The sequence below is a fragment of the Rissa tridactyla genome, chromosome 2 (genome assembly GCF_028500815.1).
Source record: "Rissa tridactyla isolate bRisTri1 chromosome 2, bRisTri1.patW.cur.20221130, whole genome shotgun sequence".
Taxonomy (NCBI): domain Eukaryota; kingdom Metazoa; phylum Chordata; class Aves; order Charadriiformes; family Laridae; genus Rissa; species Rissa tridactyla.
Window position 1 is genome coordinate 75,858,706 of NC_071467.1, and position 11,563 is coordinate 75,870,268.

Sequence of the window (11,563 nt, forward strand, 5' to 3'; positions counted from 1 at the left end):
GCCCAATTTGGTCTTAGATGATAGCTTGCACAGCAGCGCAGACAGTTTAATATGCTGTCTGCACTAATGGTATAACAAGTTTGACGTATAACAAAAACCTGACAGTAACTGTAAGAAATGTTTCTCACGGGAAATTAAATGTTCACCCACACAGAAGTGACTCTGTTAATACCAGAGGTGTAACTGCAGCGCAGTGTGCTAATTTGCATCTAGGCTGGTGTGCTAATTTGAACGTGGGTTGGTGTGATCCAGCCTAGTGTGATCCAGCCAGGGACTCCACCACCAGCTTCAGTTCATAGGGTACATCCACCTGGGCCACCACCTTTTGCCCTGTAAGGTACCATGTTATCCCCCACGTGCCTCTGCCGGAGAGTCCAGCTGCTGCCACCAAGACCTTTAGCAGAGCCGTTCTCCCAAAAAGGCCTGCTCAGCAGCTGTGGTTTCTGAGGACGATGAACAGCACCAGTTTCTGACGGTGCCGTGGAGGCTGTGCTAGCCCTTGCTGCCTGTGCCACAGTGGGAGGGATGAAGTCAGTGGCTGTGGAGGTCGGGTGTTGGGTGGGCACAAGGTGTGGGCGCCCATCACTACAGCTGGAACCACCAGGTTCTTGTGGAACTTGTAGGGGGCCTGCAGGAAAGCTGGGAGGGACTCCTTATCGGGGTGCGCAGTGATAGGATGAGGGCTAATGGTTTTAAACTGAAAAGAAGGTAGATTTAGACTAGGTATTAGGAAGAAATTCTTTACTGTGAGGGTGGTGAGGCACTGGAACAGGTTGCCCAGGGAAGCTGTGGATGCCCCATCCCTGGAACTGTTCAAGGCCAGGCTGGATGGGGCTTTGAGCAGCCTGGTCTAGTGGGAGGTGTCCCTGCCCAGGGCAGGAGGGCTGGAACTAGATGATCTTTAAGGTGCATTCCAACGCGAACCATTCTATGACTGTGTCCCGCGGTGCTGGCCCAGCACGGAGGGCGGTCGCTGAGGAGAGAGTCGGGCTCCGGCGGCCGGGCCTCGCCCGAGCTGACGGGAGACCGCCCAGGAGGGCCTTCGGAGAGAGCGGGGAGGAAGGAACGGCGGGCAACCGAGCCTTCATCACAGCGGTTCTTCCGGAGCGTGCGCAGGCCCGCCCGGATGGGAGAACGGCAACAGAACAACCGGCGGAGCGGGGCCGGGGCCGGGGCCTTGGGGAGGCAGCCCCAACCGCGCGCGCGGCCGGCGGGAGAGGGCAGGCCCGTCCCGCCTCCCGAGGCACGGATCCCGCGTCTATTGGAGGGCGCGCGCCTCAGGGGCAGCCAATAGGGAGGAGGAAGGCCCGCGTGCCGGCTCTCCCTCTCTCCCAGAGCCCCGAGCCCGATGACGTCAGGGCAGCGAACCTTCCGCTCGGCCCTCCCTTTCGCTCTCTGATTGGCTGAGCCTCCCAGAGTCCTCTTATCCGATTGGTTGGGAGGGAGAGAGGCGGAGCCTGGGGCAGAGCGGGCGCGGGATCCGCAGAGGTGGCGGCGGCAGCAGCTGGTGGGTGTGTGCGCGCGCGCGCTCGCTCGCTCGCGTGGCGGGGGGCGGACGCTGGGCCCCGGCCGTTGGAGGCTGTTGGCCACCGTTGCGCCACCTCCTTTCAGACGCGAGGGCCCTCTCTGCGCTCCCCGGGGGGTGGGGAGGAGGGTCCCTTCGCCCTGGTGCGGAGGGTCGAAGGCCTCTGAGATGCCCTCGGGGCTCCAGTCTCGGCTTCCCCGCCCCCGGTGTGGTGAGGGGGTGGAGGGGGTTGAGCTGCGTGAGGCTGTGCCAGCGAGGGCTCCTGAGGTGAGGGCTCCGGCCCTGCCTTCTGGCCGGCTGGGTGGCATCGGCCTGAGCGCGCCCCGCAGCCGCGGAGAGGATGAAGCCTTGCCGGGGCAGCTGGCCTGCTACCCTTCTGGTTTTCCTGCCTCCGGGCAAGCAGGCTTTCCCCCTGTTTTAAATGGGTATATACGTTCATGTATGAATACGGTGACGTCCAGCACGTGACTTGCCAAGCAGTTACTTACCCTTCTGTTTGCTGAGGCTGGACACTTGCATGCCAGAAATTCGTTGTTGTCAATGCTCTGATAAACCTCCGACTTCAGACATTTGCATGAAAGTGTGATGCCCACAACATCTGCGAACAGTTTGGGCTGTTGAAGAATGGCTGGCTGTCCGCATACGCATTTGGCTGTCTCTTGGGGAAACTGATAGTAAGACTATGAAGACAACTAATAAGAATTAGAATCGGTAGAAAATGTGATATTAGAAGATACTTAAGAAAAATCAAACTGAATTTTTAAACTAGCTACTGCTATACACTTATTATGACCCCTCAGAGCTGTTAGGATGATTACTAAATCTTTAGGAAGTGGTAACGAACTTCCGATCTTATATTCTGAATTATACAGATATATGGAAATATTTCATGGGTGCTAATGCCTGCTGCTAAACTTTTTCTGAACTTAGCTCTTATGTTCCATAAGAAGTTTTTCATTCAACAGTTACAAAAAAGTCATGTGCACAGTGACAGTATGTTGTTTAGTAGTGGTTTAGAGAAGAGAAATAAATGGCTATGGCCTTCCATCTCCTGTTCACCTGTCGCTCAGCTGCAGCTGGATTGTGGTGGGATTTCGCACCTCATTCAGTAGGCACAAGTTACACTTCTCACAGTGCAAAAGTTGACAGAAATTTTTCAGAGGAAGCCTTATTTTTGTGTTGTTTTGGGTTTTTTTTGTTTTGTTTTTTAATTGGCTTCCCTTGTAAAGGCACTGAATTTGCAGTTAAAAGATATTTTGACTTTTCTAAACAATTCTGCAAAGTTGGGCTGAAGTTTATCTCCTTATTGTTTATTATGTGTGTAACCCCTTCTGCCATAATCACTGTTCTCTCTATTGTCTTATGCTGATGCAAGGCTTTTTGAAAGTAAATAGAGTGGACCCCCCCACACACCCCAGATTCCCTCAGCTCTGTCTGGTATGGTTATGTACCTTACACCTGTACCTTCATCTGCACTTTTACGTAGTCTGTAGTGGATTCAGAAGAATATTGCAAGTTTACTCGTACTCTACTGGAAGGGGTGCAGAATATATGGACCTCCACTTTAACAGTTTTTGTTTCAAGTGTTCTCTGGATGGAAGCTCCTAGTATGTATTGAAGTTAAAAAAAAAGAGAAATGAGAAATTGAGGTATTTTGATCATGTCATACGTTAGACGTATGTCCCTTATGGACAGATGGAAAGATTGGAATTACTGTGTATTAAGAGCTTTGTGCAAACCCTGTTGAGGCAGTGGTAGGTTTCTTGTAATTTTGCTTGCGCCTATGTCTCTTCTGAAATCATGAATTCTTGACATTACCAGAAATATCTCTGTACATGATACACTGCAGAGAAAGACTTTTTTGAAAATACATCGTCAACATGAGCATATCTTTTCAAGTCTAGCAAAATGCTCCTTCGTAGCCAAATGTCATCTTTCCTATTTAAGTAAAAAATTGATGAAGGAATTTAAATTCTGCTTTCTAAAACTGAAAAACACACATTGCTTTAAACACACAAGAGCTTTGTTTCTCTAAAATGTAAAATTGGTACATTTTAGTATGTTCTAAATGGAATAAATAGTTTTGAACATTTGCTATGAATCTGTAAATATTTTCTTAATCTGAAAGTTTACTACATTCAAGCTTATTCATTCCACTTTTACCTCCCCTCAGAGATTTTGCATATAGTTTTATTTATTGTCTTCATTGTTTCATTTTTATTACCATCACTGTAATAAATTTCATCATTCTGACAGTGATGTATAATCTGTCCTCTTCTGCACTGTGCTGTATTCTGTCAAATAAGAGTGAAAGCACTGGTGATTTCATTTAACAAGGCCAATTTTTGTTTGGCCATCTGTTACCATTCTTTGCAGTCTACTTACCTCCCCAGGAGACCTCTGGTTAGAAGCAAACTCTTTTTTTTTTTTTTCTTCTTTTCTTTCTTTGAACAAGGAAGAAAAGAGAACCTTGGTCTAAATGGCTTTACACCACAAAACTGGTTGCTTTTTGAAAGTGGTAAAGTGTCCAGACTAGCTAAGTAGCTTACAAGATCTACTGTGCTGTTTCTCTCAGTTAAAATAAGGTATGTTTTCTTGTATATGTATTTAGGAATGGGGGAAAGCAGCCAAAGCAAATAGCTGTGAAATGCATTTTATAACAGCAGGTATTTTATGTGTGTTTCAGTGATGGAGACCCCCACCCACAGCACCGTGCACCTGAGCGACTGGCAGAAAAGTTACTTTGCTATTACCTCTGGCACCTGCACACCCGGACAGAAGGCAGATGAATACCGTGCCAAAATCCAGCGCATTCAGTATGCATGGGCAAACTCCGAGATCTCTCAGGTCTGTGCTGCCAGCCTGTTTAAAAAATACGCAGAGAAATACTCTGCAATTATTGACTCTGACAACATAGAGACTGGCTTGAATAACTATGCTGAAAACATTTTGACTTTGGCAAAGTGTCAGCAAAATGACAGTGACAAGTGGCAATCTGCCTTGACAACAGATAATGTATTTGAATTAAAGTGTGTGCAAGAGAGGATGCGGGCTGGCAAAAATTTCCAAAGCTCTCAGATGGCACCAACAGATGCCTGTGTACTGGCTGATAAAGGGGTCAGTGCCTCTGCTGCTCCAGGTCTTCCTAAACTCAGTATCTTCAGCAGTGCCAGAGAGACTGAGCTCTGTGCTGGCTCAGCAAAATGTGAAAGTCGGGGACCAGATCTCCTCGAGCATCCCTCATCTTCAAAGTCTCTTCAAAGCAGTGTGCCTCCTGTGACCAAAACTTCAGATATGCTTCCTGCCTCTTCAGCCTACTTAAACGCACAGGTTCCTACAGGTTTCCAGGCAACTCCACTCTTCGGAAATACAGAAGCAACAAGTGGTAGTTCTCAGAAAATGTCAGGACATTGTCGTGATGGGCAGAATTTGTCTCTTTCCAATCAGTCAGCTGTACCTGCATGGTCCGCAAGTTCTGGAAAAAGAAAAGCGTTTTATGGTCTGTCTGAGGAAGGCAGCATGGTGATTCCTAACTTTGCTCCATGCCAGGCTTCTGTTAGCACAGAAACCAGTACTTTTTCAGGGAATAGAAACAGAAACGAAGAGAGCACTGTTCCTGGTTTTAGAACTGCAAAAGAACAGCTGTGGGTGGATCAGCAAAAGAAATCTCAAAACCTACCCCAGCGTGCACCAGTCTCGTCATATGGAGGTGTAAAAAAATCACTGGGTGCAGGCAGATCTCGGGGTCCGTTTGGCAAGTTTGTTCCTCCAGTACCAAAACAAGACAGAAATGAAAATGGAGGAGCACAGTGTAAACCTCATGCAAGAGGAGCAACAGATCCATCGCTGCCTGTAGATGAACGACTGAAAAACATAGAACCAAAAATGGTTGAACTCATTATGCACGAGATCATGGACCATGGGCCTCCTGTCAACTGGGATGACATTGCTGGAGTTGAGTTTGCTAAAGCCACCATAAAAGAAATAGTAGTCTGGCCTATGCTGAGGCCAGACATCTTCACTGGGTTACGTGGTCCTCCTAAGGGAATTCTTCTCTTTGGCCCCCCTGGCACTGGCAAGACTCTTATAGGCAAATGCATCGCGTGTCAGTCCGGAGCAACTTTTTTCAGCATCAGTGCCTCTTCTCTGACTTCGAAGTGGGTAGGCGAGGGAGAAAAGATGGTCCGTGCGCTGTTCGCTGTGGCACGGTGTCAACAGCCAGCAGTGATTTTCATCGACGAAATTGATTCTCTGTTGTCTCAGCGTGGAGATGGGGAGCATGAGTCATCGAGAAGAATAAAAACTGAATTTCTGGTCCAGTTAGATGGGGCAACAACTTCCTCTGAAGATCGTATTCTAGTGGTTGGAGCAACAAATCGACCCCAAGAAATTGATGAAGCTGCCCGAAGGAGACTAGTGAAGAGATTGTACATTCCTCTTCCAGAAGCCTCAGCTAGGAAGCAGATTGTTACCCGTCTGATGTCAAAGGAGCACTGCTCTCTAAATGAAGAGGAAATCGAACTCATAGTTAAGAAATCAGATGGATTTTCTGGGGCAGACATGACACAGCTCTGTCGAGAAGCTTCTCTGGGCCCTATCCGCAGCCTGCAGTCCATGGACATTGCAACCATCATGCCAGACCAAGTACGGCCTATTGCTTTTCTGGACTTCGAGAGTGCCTTCAGAACCGTGCGGCCCAGCGTCTCCTCGAAGGATCTAGAGCTCTATGAAACCTGGAACCAGACATTTGGCTGCGGTAGATAATTGCATCCTAAGCATTTCACTGAAACATTTCTTTAACACTGTCATGTATTAAACCCATGATAATTTAGGGTGTCTGCACTTCTTTTTGTTTCTGTCTTTTAATTAAATCTTCTTATGTTATGCAGGCAGATGTCTAGGCCCTGGCCTGAGGTTTAGCCCACTGAAAAGACCATGAGAAATTGCTGGTCACAATATGAGAAATTGCTGAACACAAGCGGCAGAGTGAGAAGCTGACAAAAATTACAGATGGCTGCTGCGAAAGGTTGGCGAATTTCACTGATATTTAAGGGTCAAACCTCACATATAATTAAAGGGAGTAGTGGGTGGAATCTTGCAAGGCCCACTCTGCTGTATCAGTGACTCCAGGCTGAGGGGACCCAGGTAATGTTATCAGAAATAACAGTTTTGGGTAGGGATGTAGCAAAACCGGGACTGATGGGGAAAAGTTAGGGGAGCATTGTTTGGGAGGAGGCAGGAGCAGAGGAAGGAAAGAGTCAAGGTGGATGTGGGAAGATTAGAAGGGTGGATAAAGGGACAGTCCCATGTAAGCACTGCTCTTGTCTGATGGCTCTGCGCCACATCACTGCAGTTTATCCCGGCTTCTTATTAAATCCTTTTTCTGATGATTTTCTGCTTGACCTTGTTTTCTGCGCTGCGTCTGTGTGTTAACAGGAGGTCTGAGCACCTGCAACTGTAGAAGAGGCCATGGGTCACAGGGGCTGTAGGATCTGAGGGCCAGCCATGGGCCAGTGTGTTTAGGGCCAGGTGCTGTAGGGATCCCAGTGTGAGTGCAAATGGCACTAACAAAGCTCACTAGCGAACTTCAAGCTGGACTGGCTGGCAAGCAGGAGGAAACCAGCACCTGGAAAGAGCCCAGATATAAGCCAGTGGCAGGGTAAGGGGGCTCAGGGTCTGGGCGTGGATTTTAGATGAACTTAAATCCTGTGGCAATGTTTGAAGGCTCTGTGAGTGTGGTGTCCTTGTGAAGCTGGAGAGTGCAGTGGCCTGCATGTCTTGCTGGTGAGCTTCAGTCCTGTTCGGCTGGAGATGAGGGACACGATGGGGGGGGGGGGGTGTGGGTGTGTGTGTGGGTGTGTGTGTGGGTGTCTGTGTGTGTCTGTGTCTGTCTGTCTGTCTGTCTGTGTGTGGGTGTCTGTGTGTGTGGGTGTCTGTGTGTGTCCCCCCACATTAAGATGGGAGAAGCCACTGGTGTTTTTGGTTGTTGCTAAACAGTCAAGGCCTTTTCTGCGTCTCACACCACCCCAGCAGCGAGTAGGCTGGGAGTGCACAAGAAGTTGGGAGGGGACACAGCCAGGACAGCTGACCCCAACTGACCAAAGGGATATTCTATACCATATGACGTCATGCTCAGCAATTAAAGCTGAGGGAATAAGGAAGAAGGGGGGATGTTCAAGATTATGGTGTTTGTCTTCCCAAGTAACCATTACACGTGATGGAGTCCTGCTTTCCTGGAGATGGCTCAACACCTGCCTGCCAATGGAAGCAGTGAATGAATTTCTTGTTTTGCTTTGCCTGCATGTGTGGTTTTTGCTTTACCTATTAAACTGTCTTTATCTAAACCCATGATTTTTTTCTCATGTTTACTCTTCCAGTTCTCTCTCCCATCCCACAGGGGGAGTGAGCCAGCAGCTGCGTGGTCCTAGTTGCTGGATGGGGTTAAACCACAACAAAGCCTCAGGGTGAGAGTGTACCCGATTGGGCTCTAGTGGCCGGGAAGGAGAAATCCCATGTCCCAAGTCCTACCTAGGGTCTGAAATAAATGCACAACCTTTTGTTCACATAACCTGTCCTCACCCACTCACTGGACAGAGCTATTCCTGAATGGAAAATAAATTAAAAGCTTTCTTTTGGATTCTTTTGTTAGTGTGTCAGAGCTGGCAGCAGTGGTGTCCATGCTTTATTTTCAGTTTCACTAAAGCACTTTTTCTCCTATTGGGGAAAATGCAGAGCTTGAAAGCTAGCCGTACTTAGATTTTTCTAAAAATGGATAAATGCTGTTCAGCTAGCATTTTTTTAAAGCCATTTGGGAACTACAGGGGCTATGAGACTATACTTGAGCTCAGAATAATTTGGAAGACTTTGCATTTCTTAGAGCTCATCCTGATTTAAACATTAAAAAAAATCAGCTCTATTCTTAGCTTATGTTTTTAGTAAAGTATGGTATGGATTAGAAATTGTTTTTCAGAGATTTAAAAATTCAGGTCTGCAGACTTACCTTAATTTTTGAAATAGTGCAAGTAGAATAATTAGATTATTTTGTAAGAATGAATGTGTGACGTGATCCAAACTGATTGACTTTGGTGCCACTTGGGTAAAGATTATGAGATTAAATCTACTCTGACAAGTTTAGTGTTGGAGAGCTATAAACGTGTACTAGGTAAGTTTGTTGCTCTCTCCAGCCCAAAGGAAATGAATGTTCTTTAAAATCTTTTCTCAGGCAAGCGAATGAAAACCCCAGAGAATGTTAATTGTTTAGTAAAACCTAAAGGTTGCTCAAGGGTAATAAAACCCTTATGTATGATTAAATAATTGCCTTTTTTATGCTGGGAGTTACTCTGGTATGCTATGTGAGTATCCTGTGCTCATCTGTATATTCGTATTTTAATGGAAATGGCTCTACTGACAGGACCAGTCAGAATGCACATGGTGATAGAGAATAAAGCGCCTCCTAAAATGACAAGGACTGGGAGGGAAATGCTGTGCCACTATATCTTCTGCAAAGTGGAACTTCTGAAGGAGATAAAAGGTAGAACCACAGCACCAGGCAGGAATATTCTTTCTCCTACTTAGGTTATTCATTACTTAGCACTCTCTTGAATTACGTGAGCATTCTTTTGTTTTAGAAAGCACATAGAGATAGTGAAAGGGAACATTAGGTAAAGTTAATTCTTCTTTAGTAATGATGCAGGTAACGTGACTATCTCTTCAGCCATCTAGCAATATTCAGGCTTTGCTGCAGGACTCACAAGTCAGCGGGACTTCCAATATTAGCCCAATATGCATTTCATAACCTCTATAACAGTGCCACCAAACAAGAGATTAGATCGCCGGTAACATAATTCCACAAAATGTAGAAAATTGCACAGAAGTAGGGCATGATTGCAATTTAAGGGAAATGGTGCAGATAAATCCACTTTAATGGATCTGTTTAGTATATGCAGAACCCTATGTACTTCATTATTTATTCTTTTCGGCTGGCTGAACTTCGTTAGAAGAAATGGAAGACTCTTCTCTGGTTTTGTGGTTCAGTAACATTTGGTGCCCAATCTCTTAGTTTCTCTTAAATAAAGGTAAATAATTGCAGTCCTGGAAAGGTGAGATCTTACTAATAATCAAGGCAATTCAAACTCTTTTCATTTTCTCAGTGCATCTTGTATTTGAGCTAGCTAAATTGTCTCCGAGCAGTATGAAATCCCCAGATGCGTTTTCATTTATAGAAAACTGCTGCCAACACAAGTAGGTAAAAAGCTGATGAAGCGGCAATGGTCATCATCTGCTAATGGCAAGTGGATGAAAATCAGACCAGCCTCTAACAGCATCGGTAAGATTATCCTATTGAAATAAGGCAGTATCAGTTTTTCTAATAGAAATTATGGAACTACTCCCAAGCCAACATGTCACTGGAAAAAAACCCTGGATAACTGCTCCACCGCGGGTCCGTTGAAACCAGCTGTGTCCAGCGTGGGGCAGCTCCTGGCCTCTTCCTACAGAGGCCACCCCTGCAGCACCCCCCATACCGAAACCTTAACTCCTACGCTCAACATATAGATGCCTTCAGCAGAGCAAATCACATAACTGTAGTGCTTAGTGAAGATACTGACATAAAATTCCCAAAGGCTAGATTTCTTAGCCTTACTTTTTAACATTTTATTACCATTCTTTACCTTATCTGCAGAAAAGCAGTCATGTAGCTATAAGCAGTCGCAGTACTAATAGATCTCTAGCACTTGTTTTTATTCCATTAGATCAGAAACTTCATATAATCTTGGCTCATACACATGAAGCCAAAATTGCATTATCACAAAGTTATGGGTCTGGAAAGGACTCGAAGAAACCATCAAATTCTCACTTTGTGTAGGGTGAATTAATTTTTGTGATTCCTAGTGCATGTTTTGCCTAGTTTGCTCTTTGAAACATTCAGTACTTAAAAATCTTTGGTCTCTTTTTGGACTTAAACCATTTTTACTATTGAATATTCATACCCATACCAGGGATGATATGAGCACACTCAGGACTTCCTGTATACGGTACATGCTGCTATGCAAACACTGATACTGGTAGGATAAATACTTAATGGTAACCATTAGAAAAATGGCTTTCTTGCCTGGATTCTTCTTTAGCAAGATTGACGACGGGCAAAATTCTTCCCCAGTGCCTCATTGCAAACATTTTGTGCCTTATCCTATCCTTATTGCTCCCAGATATGGGGAAGTGTTTAATCGTCCCCTTTGTAGCAGGTAATTAAAACAATTGAGATCTGTTGTCCTTTAGCATTACAAAACTACCTAGACTAAATAAATGTCACTCCTCCACTCTTTTTAATAATGTCCTGTTGGTTAGACTTCTGATCACTCCTGTGGGTTCACGTCTCTCCTGTGCTGTGATCCCCCAAACTGGATAATGCTCGTCAGTGACAGGGGATGAAACTGGAGCAGAGCAGAAGGCCTGAACATGGGTACCAGGGTGGAAGATAGGTGAAGTTTTCATTGGGGCATTCTGCTTGTTTTTTCTTGACAGTTTGTAGGTCATTTTGAGCAAAACTGTTCTGAGAGTGCTGTGTTTTTCTGTCTTTCCCAACTGTCTTTCAACAGCAAAGTCGTGCAGTGGAGCGTCCCTCTTCCATCACTTAAGTCACCAAGGAAAACATTATCACTGCTGCGGGAAAGACCCATCTGAAATCTTTTTTTATATGGCCTTGCCCTTTGTCTGTAACTGCACTTTGAGTATGGTTTCACAATTAACTGTGCACTGGTATTACAATAATTTAATAATTTCTGTCTTAGGAAAATACCGTGCAAGAGTTGTAGAAGACTCACAGCAGGTAAGCTATGTACATATTCCCATATTTCCAAGGCACATTACCTGTTCTGGAGGAATATTAGGTTGTTTTCTTGTGGCGGAGGAAGATGCAGCAGCAAGCAAAAGGCAATATTGCTCTCGTTCAGAAGCTGACGGTTGAGGAAAGTGAATGACAGCTGCAGGGATGCTGAAAAGATACCGAATCTGCTTTTTGGCTGTCAGAGGGGTGATGCA

The 11,563-nt window shown here is 45.7% G+C and overlaps 1 protein-coding gene across 2 annotated transcripts; it reads left to right on the forward strand.

The window, feature by feature from the left end:
• The first annotated feature begins 1,479 nt into the window (after positions 1 to 1,479).
• Positions 1,480 to 11,326, forward strand: FIGNL1 (fidgetin like 1). Of its 2 annotated transcripts, XM_054193254.1 has the most exons (4): positions 1,480 to 1,507; positions 4,212 to 6,281; positions 6,415 to 6,551; positions 11,314 to 11,326. In XM_054193254.1, the coding sequence occupies exons 2-3, from the start codon at positions 4,214 to 4,216 to the stop codon at positions 6,462 to 6,464; spliced, it is 2,118 nt and encodes a 705-aa protein (XP_054049229.1). In that variant the 5' UTR covers positions 1,480 to 1,507; positions 4,212 to 4,213; the 3' UTR covers positions 6,465 to 6,551; positions 11,314 to 11,326. The 2 variants fall into 2 exon arrangements, with proteins under 2 accessions (XP_054049229.1, XP_054049230.1); XM_054193255.1 differs by lacking the exon at positions 11,314 to 11,326 and having other exon boundaries at positions 4,212 to 7,308.
• The last annotated feature ends 237 nt before the right edge of the window (positions 11,327 to 11,563 follow it).

Bases quoted from the DNA above. Each gene is read 5' to 3' on its own strand.
- FIGNL1 (XM_054193254.1), top strand. From the start codon at position 4,214: ATGGAGACCCCCACCCACAGCACCGTGCACCTGAGCGACTGGCAGAAA. The intron at 6,282-6,414 runs GTAGATAATTGC...TATGTTATGCAG, and splicing joins GAACCAGACATTTGGCTGCG to GCAGATGTCTAGGCCCTGGC.